The 15,857-nt window shown below is 32.1% G+C and overlaps 1 protein-coding gene across 2 annotated transcripts in view; it reads right to left on the reverse strand.

Moving 5' to 3' along the window:
* Nucleotides 1-15,857, reverse strand: part of ADGRB3 (adhesion G protein-coupled receptor B3) — a 738,597-nt gene that overhangs the window by 443,603 nt on the left and 279,137 nt on the right. For both annotated transcript variants that reach the window (XM_053603066.1, XM_053603067.1), the window contains exon 2: nt 4,713-4,823. In XM_053603066.1, the coding sequence (XP_053459041.1) occupies nt 4,713-4,823 (111 nt within the window). The remainder of the gene's footprint in view (nt 1-4,712; nt 4,824-15,857) is intronic.

A 15,857-nucleotide genomic window follows, 5' to 3' on the forward strand; every position in this document is an offset into this window, starting at 1 on the left:
ATTCGTCCACACTGTGCCCCCAAAGGCGTAAATGATAATGTATTTATTTATAACGAATGTATACCATAAGGGCACAGAATGGTATCTACCCTGTTTCCCCCAAAATAAGACATCCTCCGAAAATAAGAACTACTTACAGGAAAGATAAGATATCCCCTGAAAATATGACCTAGCACATCTTTAGGAGCACACCTTAAAATAAGACACTGTCTTATTTTCAGGGAAACAGGGTAGGATGACAGACTATGTTATATTAAATAGGACTGCTTTCAGTGTTGTGATAAGTGTTTGTCTTAAAAGGACTATATGGATTGCCCTTGATTACTTCAGAATTATTTTGCTTTCACAAATTGTATATAACTAATTGCCTAAAAACATCCTTGGATAACTATTTGAAAAATATTTAAAGCCATGCCTCAATAATTAGTTCCTTTACATTAAAGATACTCTATCGAGATTGAAAATCATTATTCTATAAACATAATAATAGGAGAATGGTTAAAAAAATATCCATACATATATGTATATATGCACATGTATATTTAGCAATGAAAATTTTAAGCTTAAAGTTAGGGAAAATATAAGGCAATTTTTAAAATGATATTCCAACCTGTTTGTCATGAGATTAAGTGAAATATAAATATTGTGGTTATATGTTATTGGTTAAAAGCCAGAAAATCATGAACAATGCAAATTCTGTAAGTGAAATGATAAAGGTTATGAATAAAATTAGTTCTATTTTGCCACAAAGCATCCCTCTCTTCTCCCCTCCATTGCTATAATGTCAGGGGGAAAAATAATCCAGCTAAAATGAATAATGGGCTGGGACAAAGAACTACTTTTAAAGTACTTTTGTGCAAATATTTGAACATCTGGGTTGCCTCAGAGTGTCTGATCCTGTCGTGGGGCTGTCTAGATCGTGAGAATTTAATAATGGACACTCAGACTTGGCCTTCTTCCCTCTTCCTCAAATGATGGTATATTTTATTGATCAAAAATAAATAAGACATATACTAGCTTTCAAATTTTGAATCAAATTTTGTCACTAAAATAGTGGCTTTCCTACTAAAATGATCTTTGATAACTAAAATGCTACAATTTCCAACGATATTTCCACCAAATACTTCTTCCATCTATGCTGCTGCTTCCTCATAAAGGTGCGAGACCATTTTATCAGAGCACACCAGGCCATCGTGAGAAATAGCTAATATACTTTAGAAGAAGGATATTAAAAAATACTCAGTGGCATCAGGATAATAGAGTATAAGAAAAAAATATGATTTTAAATCTATATCTACCTATCTATCTACTTATCTAAAACTATCTATCTACCCATTTCTCTACTTATATCTACATATCTACATGTAGAGAGAGCACAAACTAAACTGGTACCTGAACACGTAGGCACTTCTTTAGCTTGGCAAAAAACACAAAAGGAACAAGGAAAAACACTGCAATTAAATTCAGGAAGTCCTGTGTTTGATAGAAAGCTGTCACTTTACTTCTTTGAATCTCTACAATAAAATAAGTGAAATCTAATTTGTCCTCAAAATCTATTGATATGGATTGAGAAAGATAACGTGAGGAGTGCTTTTTAAATTATGAAGAAATATTAATGTAACATTTTGCTAGTATGTTAGAATCATGAAATTAGAAATGCAATTTGAATTTTATATTTCTCTTTTAGATAACATGCTACATAGTCCTAATGTGGGGGTTTTCCTCAGTGTAATAAAAGATGACTCTTCTAATTATGTTTATAAATTCATTTGATGACTATGATCAAATACATTGGTAAGTACAATCAAAATGTTTTAAGCTATCATCTTCACACTTAATTTAGATGTCTGTATCACTTTATTTCATTTCCCTTATAAATAAATATAAATACAAATTTTGTCTTAGGCTAATAAAGCATCATCTATATTGAAACTGGCATATCTCTTTTATTGGATTGACCAAAATAATCAAGTTATTTTAATAAAGTAACACTCATTTATTAAAGGCAATTCTTTTTTAAAAGATCTACTTTATTATTCTATAAAAATTGTGTTTAATTACATTATTTACTGATCATATTGATTAAAGAGAATAAGTTACTTATTTTGAGAATTCTTAAATCATAATGTGTGACAGCTTTTGCCCTTAAGCCCATGATAAATGTAAAAAATACATTGCATTTTATTATCTGATTTGCCCTTTTTCATTCTTTGCTCTCAAATTACTGATATCAAACTTTTATAATTGTTTATATGTAATACTCCTTGTATGAAAGGCAAATAGAGAAATTTTATAAACAAAACTTAATTTTTGTAAACTTTCATTATAAAGCACTTACCTGCATTTTTCAGACTAGCTTACCCTGTAAAGAAAGTATAATCTAGGAAAACGTTTAAGAAAAAAACTCTCATTTTTGCTTTATAATTGTCTACTAACAAATTATACATTTTAAAGATTATTTAAAATAGTGCAGCTTTCCTGTTTTATATCAGTATTGCAATAATATAATTTTAAGTATTATATATGCACTTATATTTGCCTATACTACTTTTGTTTGAAATAAAATAATAAATATCAGTTTAAGCATCCAATCAATATTTTCAGAACTTTAATTTTAAAGTCCACTGCCTCTTCTGAGTTATTGTTACAATATGAGGAAATAGTTTTAAAGCTCTTCATGGATTTATTCCATAAATGTCTAATCTATTTTGCCAACTCACATGCTACTATACGTTAGAGACAAAACAATTTCTGTGAAAGTATGAGTAAATACTAAAACATAATTTAGCAATTCTTACTAAGAATGCACAATGTTCTGGAGATTTGAATTTTCAAAAAAAGATTTTGCCTTAAAATTGTTCATTTTCTTAATATACTTCACAAGCAAATAAAAAAATTAAATCTCGACAAAAACTTTGGCTAAATTGCATATTTATGCATAAACTAATTTTACATATTAATGGAAATTTAAAACTACACTTCTCCATTTGCCTTCCCATGACTCCAATTTTTAGGAACATCAGTAAACCAATGGCTGCCATTTCTTTTGCTCAAGAGAAGGACAGCTTCTCTAATCTTGCAAATTCTACAAGTAATGGTGCCCGGGAGGCTGAGTAGTCAGCCCATGCTGTGTGCCTCTATTAATGTCAAGCATCCTCCAATCTCTGCTCAGTGGTTGAGACTTTCTGCTCTTTTCTTGAGAAAAATATTCTTAAGAATTTGGAAATTTGCCTGACCCTGGTAATGCTTTTTTCAACTCATTCAGGCTAATAGTAGAACTATAGATCACCTATTTTTAAATGAAGGTGTACAAAAATAATCCAGATAAGCAATATTTCTTCACTTCTGGACTTGACTGCAGCATATATCTAAAAAAAACCTAAAAATATCTCCCTATAGAATTTATTCTAGATACTTATGCTCTGAGAATTTGACCTACATACAACTAATGTATTAAAATCTACCCCTTACTCTGTATCAAGAGCACAACTCATTAACAATATTTGCATTCTATGGTGCAGACTCTGAAACGGTGCTCTTAATGAATATTGGGCTGAGAACACGTGAACTGAAGGAAAGACCCAGACTTTGATGGAATTTTATCAAAATCACATTGAATGTTATGTTAGTGAGCTGATCATGGATTTGAAACTTCTATATTAACAGTAAGACAGATTGGAATATATAAAACTTCAGAAAGACAGAGATAAAACTGTTAGTTTCAAATTTCACGAAATGAAGGCAACAGCTGAAAATTTTCATAAAAAAACAATTTAAACACTTTTTCATCAAAGCATGTGCCACATACGAGGTACCCAGATGGAATTATAAGCCATTTATTATGAAGAGCCAAAATATAAATCTAATTCTTTGTTCAAATTCTTTGAGCACACAGCCAGGCATGGTGGAACCCGTCTGTAGTCCTAACTACGTGGGAGGCTTAGGTGGGAATAATTCTGGAGCCCAGGACACAGAGGCTGCAGTGAGCTATGATCACACTTCTATACTCCAGCCTGGGCAACAGAACAAGATCCCATCTCTAATTTTAAAAAATACATAGAGAGATAGATATACACATAGGTATACATGCATAAATATATACATGGAGAGAGGCTTTTAAAGTAATTTAATTAATTGAGAACTAAACATTTTATTAACCAGAAAGTCATTTAAATGGGCAATATTTTACAACTTACTGAACACTCTCAAGGTTTTGCTATTTGGTTTATGCAACAAAACTTTCTTTTCAAATATATATTATTCAATTCTAAAAACGTGTCTGTTTTGGTACATTTTAGCAATCAATTAATATTGACAAGTAGTGTGACACAAAAATATTCGATTAATCTACATCTAAAGTCCTGTTTAAAAATCTAATTCTTAAAAGGCCTATGCCATTAATTTTTAAAGAAATAACTTTGTTGTCTGTTTCAAAAGTTTAATGATACAGATCAAGTAGTTAACCATAAATAAGAATACACAAATCCGTAATGTCTCATAGTACAAGCAAAATAACCCTTACACACTTTTTGTGCACTTTTCAATACACAGCTACTTTATTTATGGACTTTAACTGGTGACAAAAAAAAAAAAATGGCTCAAAAAAATATCAGCTCCAAAAACTGACAAATGTGCAGCAAAAGATTATGAAAACATGCAGTGGTTTCATTAAATTAACAACAATAAATAGAAAAATGTAACTAACGTATTACCAGTTTGTGCCATAAATTTAGCAGCGTCAGCTTGTTCCTGAGGGACCCTTTTTTCATGAACAGATCGAGGTCGCTGACTTTTAATTGTATGATCTCCCATCATTCCAAATTCTGAAGACAGAATAAAGGTATATGAAAGCTTGGGTGTAGACATTTCTCACAAATCACATCACTGTCTCATGCAATATGTTCCTACACATACCTAGAAGTTATTGATTAAATTCACAGTTCTGAATTGGCTAGGCTGGATCTTGGGATATCTATAAACTCAAGTCAGAAAACCTATAAAAATGAACTAGGTTTCAAGAAACAATAACAACAGTCAATGAAATGACACGTTTTAAATCAACCCGATTAACGGAAATAGTGTACTCTTTTGACAATATTTGGAAGTAATACATAAGAAAAAATACAACCACAGTGTTCACGGTCATTTTTTCAGAGTCCTGACTTGGTAGCATCTGCTTCTTTGCTGAATAGTAATCACCCCCAGGAGTTTGTCAGCACCGTTCTTGCTCCTAGATTACTGAACTCTATAATCTAAACAAGATTCTAAGGTACAACTACTCAATGGATTCTTTTTCTCATCCAAAAATGAGGTTGTTCTTGGTTGTCTTCAAAAGGTCATGTAAAAGGTGGCTTTGGTTATTCCTCTTCTTTCCTGCCCCACCCTAAATAATCCCTCAGCATTGTTCTGACCATATATAAGATGTTTACTCTTTTAAGTTTATATTTATGTAGTAGAAGGACTCCAGTTTTCCATTATGTAATCTTTTGACAGAACACCTCTTAAGAAAGGCAAAGTATCTGGGCGCACCTCAGAGGCAGATGGTAAGAGGAAAAAATAATAATTTGAACAAAAGAATAGCTTTTATGCAACATATTTTAAAAATTCATGTGCTTAGAATTCTGCAATAGTTCTGTGCTTATTGAACTGTTACTACAATTTTAAGAAAAACAAACCCTAATGAATGGGACAATCGTTGGTTTGGAATCATAGAAGTTAAGTAGGGGAAGGGAATATCTGAGGAGCAAGAAATTGTAGTGCTTTCTCTTACATCAAGAAAATTATGGAGCCCTTAAGACCAGGTCTTTTATATATGAAAAAGATGATTGAATAAAATGTGTTCTAATGATAGTGCAGACATATTACCAGAACTGATGACAAAAATCTGAAAGCAAACAATATTCACCAGCTGTTTATCTTTCTGCCATCAATTGTTAAATAAACTTATGCTAAAATATTGCAACTTACTTTGTGCAATTAAGCAGTGTATTTTGTAAGCACAAATTCTACCCACTCCTGTCTTGCATTAAGGAGAAGAGACTGGCACCTTTCTGTCTGTCCTGGCAAATTCCCTCATCAAAATTAAACTATGGCACCTGACAAATTGACTTGTTAGAAATTCTTTCCAGATATTCTCCCAGAAACAACACTGTGAAAAAAATCTAGAAATTTAAGTGTGCACTTATTTTTGTTAGACAACATTCAAAGCAGGAACTGGAAATTTTCATAAAATGTTCGATCTTGTAAAACCCGTCCCTGTTTTCAATCACTGCCAACACCCTTCCATTTCATTCATTTACATAGACAGTGTGCACTGCCTACATCACGTTTCTCCAGGTGAATAAGAAGTATCTAACCACTTACCATTTAGTGATTTTGGAAATTTATCATTTAAAAATTTTATATCTAGACTGTTATACTCTATCCAATATTTAAAAATACTATATACAATTAAAATGTTTCCATATGTGAAATAGCCAAAGAATTTAGTGGTAACTTTTATTTTCGGTGTGCTTTACCTCTAGTCTCTTAAATAGCTAGTTTAAATTGTGTGTCTGTCTTTGTATGTCTATGACTTTTAGCATTTAAGACAGAGTGTATGTTTCCACAATCAGTCGGTGGCTCTGATGATCACACTAAAGTAGTGTTAGCACTAGAAGGGAAAGGATGCCACAAACAATTGCTCCATGCCTATAACGTAATTACCCAGTAACTATATATATAACCAGTTGTAATAGAGGACGATTTTTAATGCAGTGGCAGTATGTTAACAACCTGAAATTGCTGCTCTGGGGAAAAACAGTTTATTTGTACAGAAAGCATGATCCTCAAATTTAGAGATCCGAGCATGCTGGTGGACAATGCTGGGATGATTTTAAAGTGTAATGTTCAATTTTTATGCATTTCTTAAGTTTAAATAGCAATATTTATTTTTGTAAATAGAATTTGAACAACTCATTTTACATGATTAGCCAGAAGGTGATATATAGCTTTCAAAAATATATATAATACAAATTAAATTTCCACTTTAGTCATTTCTACTTATTATCAGTAATCAAAGTCATGTGAACATTTGTTCTGATATCTTATTATAGGTCACAGTATTCAAGATTAAAAAATCATCAATAATTTATGGACTTGGTTATATACTTCTTACATAACTAAGAATTTAAAATGAAATTGCTGGTTCTTGTCAACATAATGTATCTGAAAAATTATTTTTAAAATATGACAATTAACAGGAGGCCCTGATATATCTAAATTATTCATAAGGTAGAAGACCTGCTAATAATTTATTTCTTTTTTCTCTGTGGAAAAAACAACACTATGGTGGTATTTTTTTGAATGTTTCAGACCTAAATTAACTTAAATATATAAGTAAAATATGTGAACTGTTGTCTAAAGTAAGTTTCTTCTGCCAATGTTTATGTGCCCAGTTCTTATGGAGGTGGGGGGGAAAACAACTCTGTTTTAGAGTTAACAATATAAGGTTTAGCAACAAATGTTATAGTTCCAACCATACCTCACCATGGATTGTTTTCAAAACGTTTGTGATCTCTTTCAAGATGACATCATCTTCTCCACTTTTAATGAATATAAAGGCCAATTGGATCATCCAAACTTAGAGAAAAACAATTACTACTATTTTCTCATGTGGTGACTGTGGGTTGAGGCAAATCTATAGCATATCATGCTTTCTGAATAATTTTTTTCATGGGTGGTTGATTCAATTCGAAGCATTCTTATTTGGCAAAGATAATACACTACATTAGTTACATGAGAAAAATAACATAGCCAAATAAAATGATGATCTGCTTTGGTGAAAGCAATGAGAAGCAAGTTATGAAATCAAATGAAATAATGTACAGCATAACATTGTGTATGTATTTATGGTACATGGCGTATGAAAATACAGGGTTATTTCCTATATCTTTATGTTGATGTTGTCAATGAAGTAGTAGTGGGGTATATATAATAACTATGTTCATTTACAAAATCCAAATGATTAGAAGTGACTTCAATGTGTGGACACTTTTTCTTAGACAAACTCTCATTATTCATCTCCCTAAAAATCAATAGTCAAATACAATCACAGTTACATGAAAGAAAGGTTTTGACGATATATTACCCTAAAAATAGTTTTATGCTTTTTCGTTTCCCATCCAGGAACATATATAAGTAGATCATTTAAAAAAAGACTTGAAATTTTTCTCTTTGTAGTCAATTGTCAGCTAAGAAGTTTTTGTTGGGAAAATCAAGGGTCATAGTACTATTAAAGTGAAGTCATCAAAAAGTTAAAATACACACATATATGTGTTATTTGACCTTGTGTTTATTTTTTAACACATGGACAAGCAGATCACTAGATTAGCAGATAGCAGCCATTCCTGTAATCTGTCTTGTAATGTAAATACTGCACGCTGTGACTTTCCTCTGCATTGCCACAGAAACCTTCCTGGCAGAGGCCATTATTGTTTGTCAACAAATCTCAGAGTTATGTCCTACTTACACTTTATGACCAAACTACACCACTTTTTGTGTGGAAATGGTCAAATGACTGCACTTCTTCTCACATCTTCCTCTAAGCGAAACACCTGCCCTTACAGCCATGGCTGCAAGAAAGCCTCTCACCTAGCCTAGCTCCAACGGCACCACCTCCTTGAACTACTTCCTCATTACCAAACCAAGCTGCCTCTGCCTTTTTTAACTTCTACTTTATTATTGAATCAATAATAAACTTTTATTATAATTATTAGATTAAGTGTCTCATACCTCCTACTAGACTATCAACTTCTAAGAGAAAGGAAATATGGCTCTGAATTTTAAAATCACCTTCTGCTTTGCACATAGGTGCTTTGCACATATTTATTTAAATAAATAAATTTGCATTAAGAATTTCTTTTATGGGCAGCACCTGTGGCTCAGAGGAGTATGCGCCGGCCCCGTATGCTGGAGGTGACAGGTTCAAACCCAGCCCCGGCCAAAAACTGCAGCAACAACAACAACAAAAAAGAATTCCTTTTAAAAATGCAAGTTTCTACATGTCCAGAACAAATCCTTAAACTTGCTTGGTGGACAGTTCACTCAGTGACATACTTGAAAATTAGTCATGCATGTTTATGATGATCAACATTCCTATTCCTAGAATTTATTATCCATAAATACATTCAGGTTAATATTAAAATAATTAAAATACTGCTTTATTTAGAAATTAAATCTCACTGACCTAAATGCCTTATATACATTTTTAATAATCATTAATTATTTAATATGTTTGGAAGTAACGTAACAAAATTGAATAAGAAATGGTCTCCATAATTGTAAGCTCAGAGATCAAGGAAATCCTATAAGCATGGTCTGACTATTTATTTTAGTCAAAATATTGAGCAACTCACTTTGTATATTAATTTCCTAGATACTAGACTGCACTTAACTACAATCACTTGCTAATATCTCTCCCAAGAGAAATAAATCTGTTAAGCCATATAATTGTACATAGGATGTGACTCTCATTTATTGTAGCCCAGTAGGAAATAATATTAAAATATGACTTGTTGACAGAAGAACAATTACATCAAGTGGATGGCTTAAGGTACAGTAGACGAGTAAATTCTGTTAAAAGTAACCAGATAGTCTCTGGAAAAGATTATTAGATTTAATGCAATCTAGGTTCATATTTAGGCAGGAGTATAAGTTACTGAATTTGTTCATTTATTTCTACATTTACTGGAAATAGCATTGACACAATGATTTTACATGCAATTTTCTCCTGCACACTTTAGGTGGGAGATATTTGCATAGTGAAGAAAAACCCAGATTATCATCATCTTGATATCTTTCTGATCCCTGAGATATTTTCTTGATTTTCATAGATATTTGAAATATTTTCAGACTTAAAGACTGTATTCTTTCACTCAACAAGCATTTTTTGAGTGCCTATAGAACCACGATTTCCATAAAAAGATAAAGCTATGACAGGAGTATTGATAATAAAAGACATTTTTACAACTAGCATGGGCTATTAGAAACTCGAATATTAGAATTATTCATCAGTTTTTAAAATTACGAATAAATTTTTTTTAAAAAAGTCTTTGGTTTTGATTATAAATCTAATAATTTCATATTACTCAAGAACCAAACAAAACAGAATAAATTGTCCATAAATTGACACCTTTCAAAGAATACAAGGATGATGGTTATACAATAAATTGACTGATATTAGGATATATTTAAATAAAATAAAAGATTATGAAATATTAAGAATCTGAGAAATCCATCATTAACATTTAAAAGATTAAGCGATATTCTTGTTTTCAAATTATTTCTTGGTTCCATTGCCATAGTTACATGCCTGGCTATAGGGACCACGATGCTATTTTACACATTAACAAAACAAACCCTGCTTTTCAAAATACTCCCACAGAAATAATTTTGTTAGGTTTCTGGTCATTACTTTGTTAACTGAGTAATTTTACAGCACTTCTAAAAATAGATAAAACATGAAGCATTAAACAGGCATGCTGCTAGTATCTTTATAGAAAATCTAAAAATGTTCATAAGGTTTCAATGAAGTTTTTCAATTTTGTAACACATTTTATAAGCACAATTACCAAATACATTTAGTGTGCAACCTTTTAGACAATGCTACTATATTTTAATTTGTTAATTTTAATTTAATATTATTTCAAGTAGAAACTTTGAAATAATTACATGTAATTATGGATGTTTCTAGAACATGAATTTTTGATACCTGCAAATTACATGATAAAATTCATTATTTAGAATGATTCCAAGAAATCTGGGGTATAAACTCTTAAATGATCATTTTTACACTTATTCTGTCTTCTGGGAAATGTTAGTAAGTTGGGCACACTCTTCCATGTTAAGAAATCATCAATATGTGTAATCATGTAGGAGTTATTAATATTTCTTATACATTATCCAAATGTAGTTTATGATCTAATATCTTTTTGAGTCACCTACTGAATTCTTACAAACCAGCATAATGGGTTTCTGAAAATAGTTTTATTTGTTGGCGATGAGGAAAGTAAATGCAAAAGCACGTAATGATAAATGCAATCTACTTCCAATAGTAAACTAGCATTTGAATAGCTTTTCTTGTTGAATTGTGTCAGCATTTAATTTAGCACATTAATACACCATGCTGAAATAAGATGCTTTATACTGTAAATTCTAGCACCTTTTGCAGCCGACTAAAACTCTTCCATTACAAGATTTTAATGACCCTATTGCTTAAGTACCTTAAAAGCTCTTAGAGAATCTGAAATGAAAGAAAGTAACTGAATAGTCCTTGGATGAAATTATTTCTATGTTTTCTAAACTAGAGCAGGGCTTGGCTGCTTTCCTGCCAAAGGTTTCTGATATGCTGAGGGATCTTACGTGTACACAGTGGACTTTACAGAGGCATCCAAAGGGAGAGTACCCTGCTTTGGTTCATGTCTACTCAATACTTTTACTAAATTTGCCGAATATAGAATACTTTAACTTAAAGTAATACCACTGTATATGTATTTACTTAAAGGAATAAGAAGATATTTTATAAATAGTAATTAGTGTATTATTTTATATTATTAGTAGTAGTAATTAATAACAAATTATTAGTACCAAATAATTACTATCCCACAAATGAAATCTAAAAGGTAAGTGGTTACTTGACCAAAAATTATATACACTATAGATATATCTTAATATTTTTTTATCTTGTCATAAAACACTAGTATCTAGATAATTCTGATGCATCTATGTTGCACTTGAATTAAATTCAATTGGGTTGAAAGGTTTCCAGTTTTACTTTTTGTACTTGGAGGCAAGAGAGAAAAATTTCTTCTGTCTTTTATGTTTTATGGAGAAATGCAGTTTTTTTTTTTTTTTTTTTGAGATGTAGAAATCTCAAATTGAGTACTTCTAGTTATGTTTCAACATTTGTCCACTGATATTTTATGGTTTATCACAAAATGTTTTAACTTAAATCAGAATATTCATACATATTCACTAAAATAAATACCAAATCTGGATTTATTAGTGAAAATAATTCTACTAAAACATATAGTGTTTATAATTTCTAAAAATAACTGCAACACCATCTTGACAATTCCATTAACCTTTAGCTTATTTTTCAGGGATAAATTAAGATACGTGGTAAATATTTTCAGTGTTCTTTTAATACATAAATAATTTTTATAAACAATTAACATGTATTAAAACTTATTTCAAATTATGAGCATGAAAGTCCAAATGGCATGCTATAGATGGATCTAAAAATGATCAGCTTTTCAAAGTAGTGCTTCATATGCTGAAGATAATTAAGACCATTTTAACTGGGATGTAGGCTAAGACTTAATGTGGAGAGGATGAAAAAATAAACAGGCAATCAGGAAGTGCAGCTCGTATTTTAGAACATCAGGCCTTAAATTCCCTGCACCTGTTTCCTCTTCTTGCAAATAGAGATTCTGGGAACATTACCTTTAAGGTCTCTTTAAGTTCTAAGATGTTTTATTTTCTAGGTCAAAAGTTGTTCTATGAACAAATAGGCTCTCAATGGATCAATAGTCTAGGAAGACCTGACTAGGTCTGTACACAGATACACATACTTGTGCACACATACACACAAGTCTGACTAAGGTGGTGGCTTCAAAACATTTTCTCAAATAAATCAGTTTTGAACCGTTATCTTGATCTATGTCTAAGAATTAAAGCCAGTTTTGCTTGGCATGCAAGGTCTCAGATTGTCTAACGCTGGTTTAAACAAGTGCATCGATTTTGTAGCTTGCATTCACATTGGACAGAGAGGAATTTTTTTCAAAGACATTTGGGGATACATAAATTTCACTTATTCAACAAGCATTAAATGAGCACCCATTACTTTTCCAGAGAGACAGAGCAGTGAACATAGTAGGCAAAATCTTTTTTCGGTGAGAAAAAAAATAAAGTTATTCCTAGTGTGACATTAAGACGTATGAAATAATATATGAACATTACATTTACTAAATAGCCCTTTATAAAGATTAATTATAAGGAATCATTATATATTTCCAAGATTAAGATTAATAACTTCCAGTGTGTTCGTTCAATCACAGGTGCAGACACGAATTGTCACTGTTGTTGACCACCAACAATATGGTGGTCTCATTAGTCCCTCTTGAATATCTTTAGACTTTTCTTTTTTTTTTTTTTTTTTGTGGAGACAGAGTCTCACTTTATCGCCCTCGGTAGAGTGCCGTGGCCTCACACAGCTCACAGCAACCTCCAACTCCTGGGCTTAAGCGATTCTCTTGCCTCAGCCTCCCGAGTAGCTGGGACTACAGGTGCCCGCCACAATGCCCGGCTATTTTTTGGTTGCAGTTTGACCGGGGCCGGGTTTGAACCTGTCACCCTCGGTATATGGGGCCGGTGCCTTACCGACTGAGCCACAGGTGCCGCCCCTAGACTTTTCTATCTTTTTAATTTCAATTGATTTTGTTATATGCCAATCTATGTACCTCAGAGAGAATATTTATCCTTTCTCATTCCAATATCTTATGGTTACATCATACATTTTTAAATTTTTTCAATTTAAAAACTACCCTAGACATAAATATCTTTTAAATAGATGTATTATTCTCCTCTATTTTCTTACTGCTAGACATTAATGTTGCCTTTGAAGTCTTGCTACGAGAGATTCCTAAAGTGGTTTTGCTGTGAGAAAGGAAAATTTAAATTTTGATTGATATTGCCCCATTTCTCTTCCAAAACATTGATCCCAATATACCTGACTACAAGTAGGGTAGGAAGTGAAGATGTTAAATCATTTTGATCTATTTGAGTTCTATTAACACACAACATCCTTCTTCATATTGATTGATGGTTCTAATTTTGTCTAATTTTAATGCTATTATTCTGTTTTATTGACATGTTTGGCTTCTGTATCTTTTTCTATATTTTATTCTGGCCCCTTAGTGTCATTTCGCTGTCAGCATGTATCTTACATGCAACTTACACAGCGGAATTTAAAAAGAAAACCCAGACGATCCTCTGCTTTTTAATATGAAATAAAATTCATTCACATTTATTATTAAGATATTGACTTTTATTTTCTATTTTCTATTAGAGTTTCTCTTTATTTTTCCCCTTTCCCATTTCTTTCTAGATTGATATAGGAATTTTCACCGACCTTTTCTTTGCTCTAGATATCCTAATTTAATTATTCACAAGAATCATATCTTAATTTTATTGCAGGTATATAAAATATACTTTTTAATCTATAAATCTCTTTAGTTAATCAGTATCTATACTCTTTCCCAACCAAGGTAAGAATTTGAATGTGCTGTCTCTTTCCCCTGCCTTGACACCCATCTGTCAATTACTTCCAAAGTGTTACATTTGTTTCAATAATTTAGATTTAATTATTAGATACATTAGTTTTTTTTATTTATCTTCCCTCTTAAATTTTTTAAATTTTACTTAAGTATATGCTGTTACACAGAATGGGTCTAAAATTGGTTTATCTTGTCCTTACATTTGAATGTTAGCTGCTGGGCTTAGACATGTAGTGTTGAGAAATTTTTTTATCACTGAACTTTGAAGATACATTTCATTGACTCCTAGCGTCCAGTGTTGCCCATTAGAAGATTTTCTTTTCTTTTCTTTTTTTTTTTTTTTTTTTCTGTAAGAGAACTCCTTTTACTTCTGGAAGCTTTTTAGAATTTTTCTTTTTATCCTTGGAGTTCTGAAACTTTACCAGATTGGTCTTTTCCATTCAATTTACTTGGTGTTCTATGTTCCCTTTCAGTATAAGGACTGCCTACCCCTTTGGGTGAACACACTGGCTGTGCTCTGCTCCTTAGCTAACTTACCATTTCTTTGTTTTCTTCCATTTCTCTTGTGGAGGTTCTGATTTACCTCAAACTGTGCTCTGCTTCCACCTCAGCCCCTTACAGATGCACTAAAAATTTTCTCTGGAAAAATTAAGCCCCTGATTTCTGATTACTACAGGGTGACTGCAAAGCATTTAACTTCCCATTCCATTTTCCGAACAATTCTCTTCCTTGTTACATAAACATTTCAAAAGAATATCCTCAAATTCTTCACTTCCTACTCACCCTATAATGTCAGGTAATCTGACTTCCAACCTCCTTCCCTGAATGAAACCGTTCCCGGAAACCAATGCCTCTTAGAAACGGCCTGTCATGTTCACCTGATTCCTTTAGCATCTGACACCCTTCTTCCCTCCCCCATCCCACAACCTTTCTTGAAATACTCAACCTCCTGGGCTTTCAAAGTTGACAGAATTTTAACTTTCTTCTTCCTCTTGCTTTTCTGTCTCTTTTATTGTTTTAGTGACTTTTCATTCTCTAAATGAAAGTTTTCCCTCTACGTTTTCTTAGAAATCCCACTCATGCCCACAGATTCATGGCTTTTAGGCAAACAGCTCTCAGCTTCTCACCCTCACAGGTTAATCTACATCTTCTGTACCACCCACACTAACTGCCTCTCCAGGATTTATGAAAACAAACTAATCATTTTCCTTAGGAAAATGACTCCAAACTATATATTTCAAATTTCCTTTTAACAAACATACGGTGTCCACAATACCTATTTGGTGAATAAATGAATAGGAAAGTAAAAATAAGCTGAGCAGAAATAGTGCAGAAGGCTGTCTTAGGTTTACCAAAAGATCATGATGGACCAGTTCGTTTACTTAAAGATATGCCCCAGGACTTGATCTGAAAAGTTGAAGGTTATACATAGAATAAAGAGATCATTTTGCATAATACCAGAGGGAAAATTCAAAGGGCACTGAAGCTTCCAGGGAGAGATGGTGAAGCTCACCGGGGACTACAGAAAAAAGAACTGAGGTT

The sequence above is a fragment of the Nycticebus coucang genome, chromosome 9 (genome assembly GCF_027406575.1).
Source record: "Nycticebus coucang isolate mNycCou1 chromosome 9, mNycCou1.pri, whole genome shotgun sequence".
Taxonomy (NCBI): Eukaryota; Metazoa; Chordata; class Mammalia; order Primates; family Lorisidae; genus Nycticebus; species Nycticebus coucang.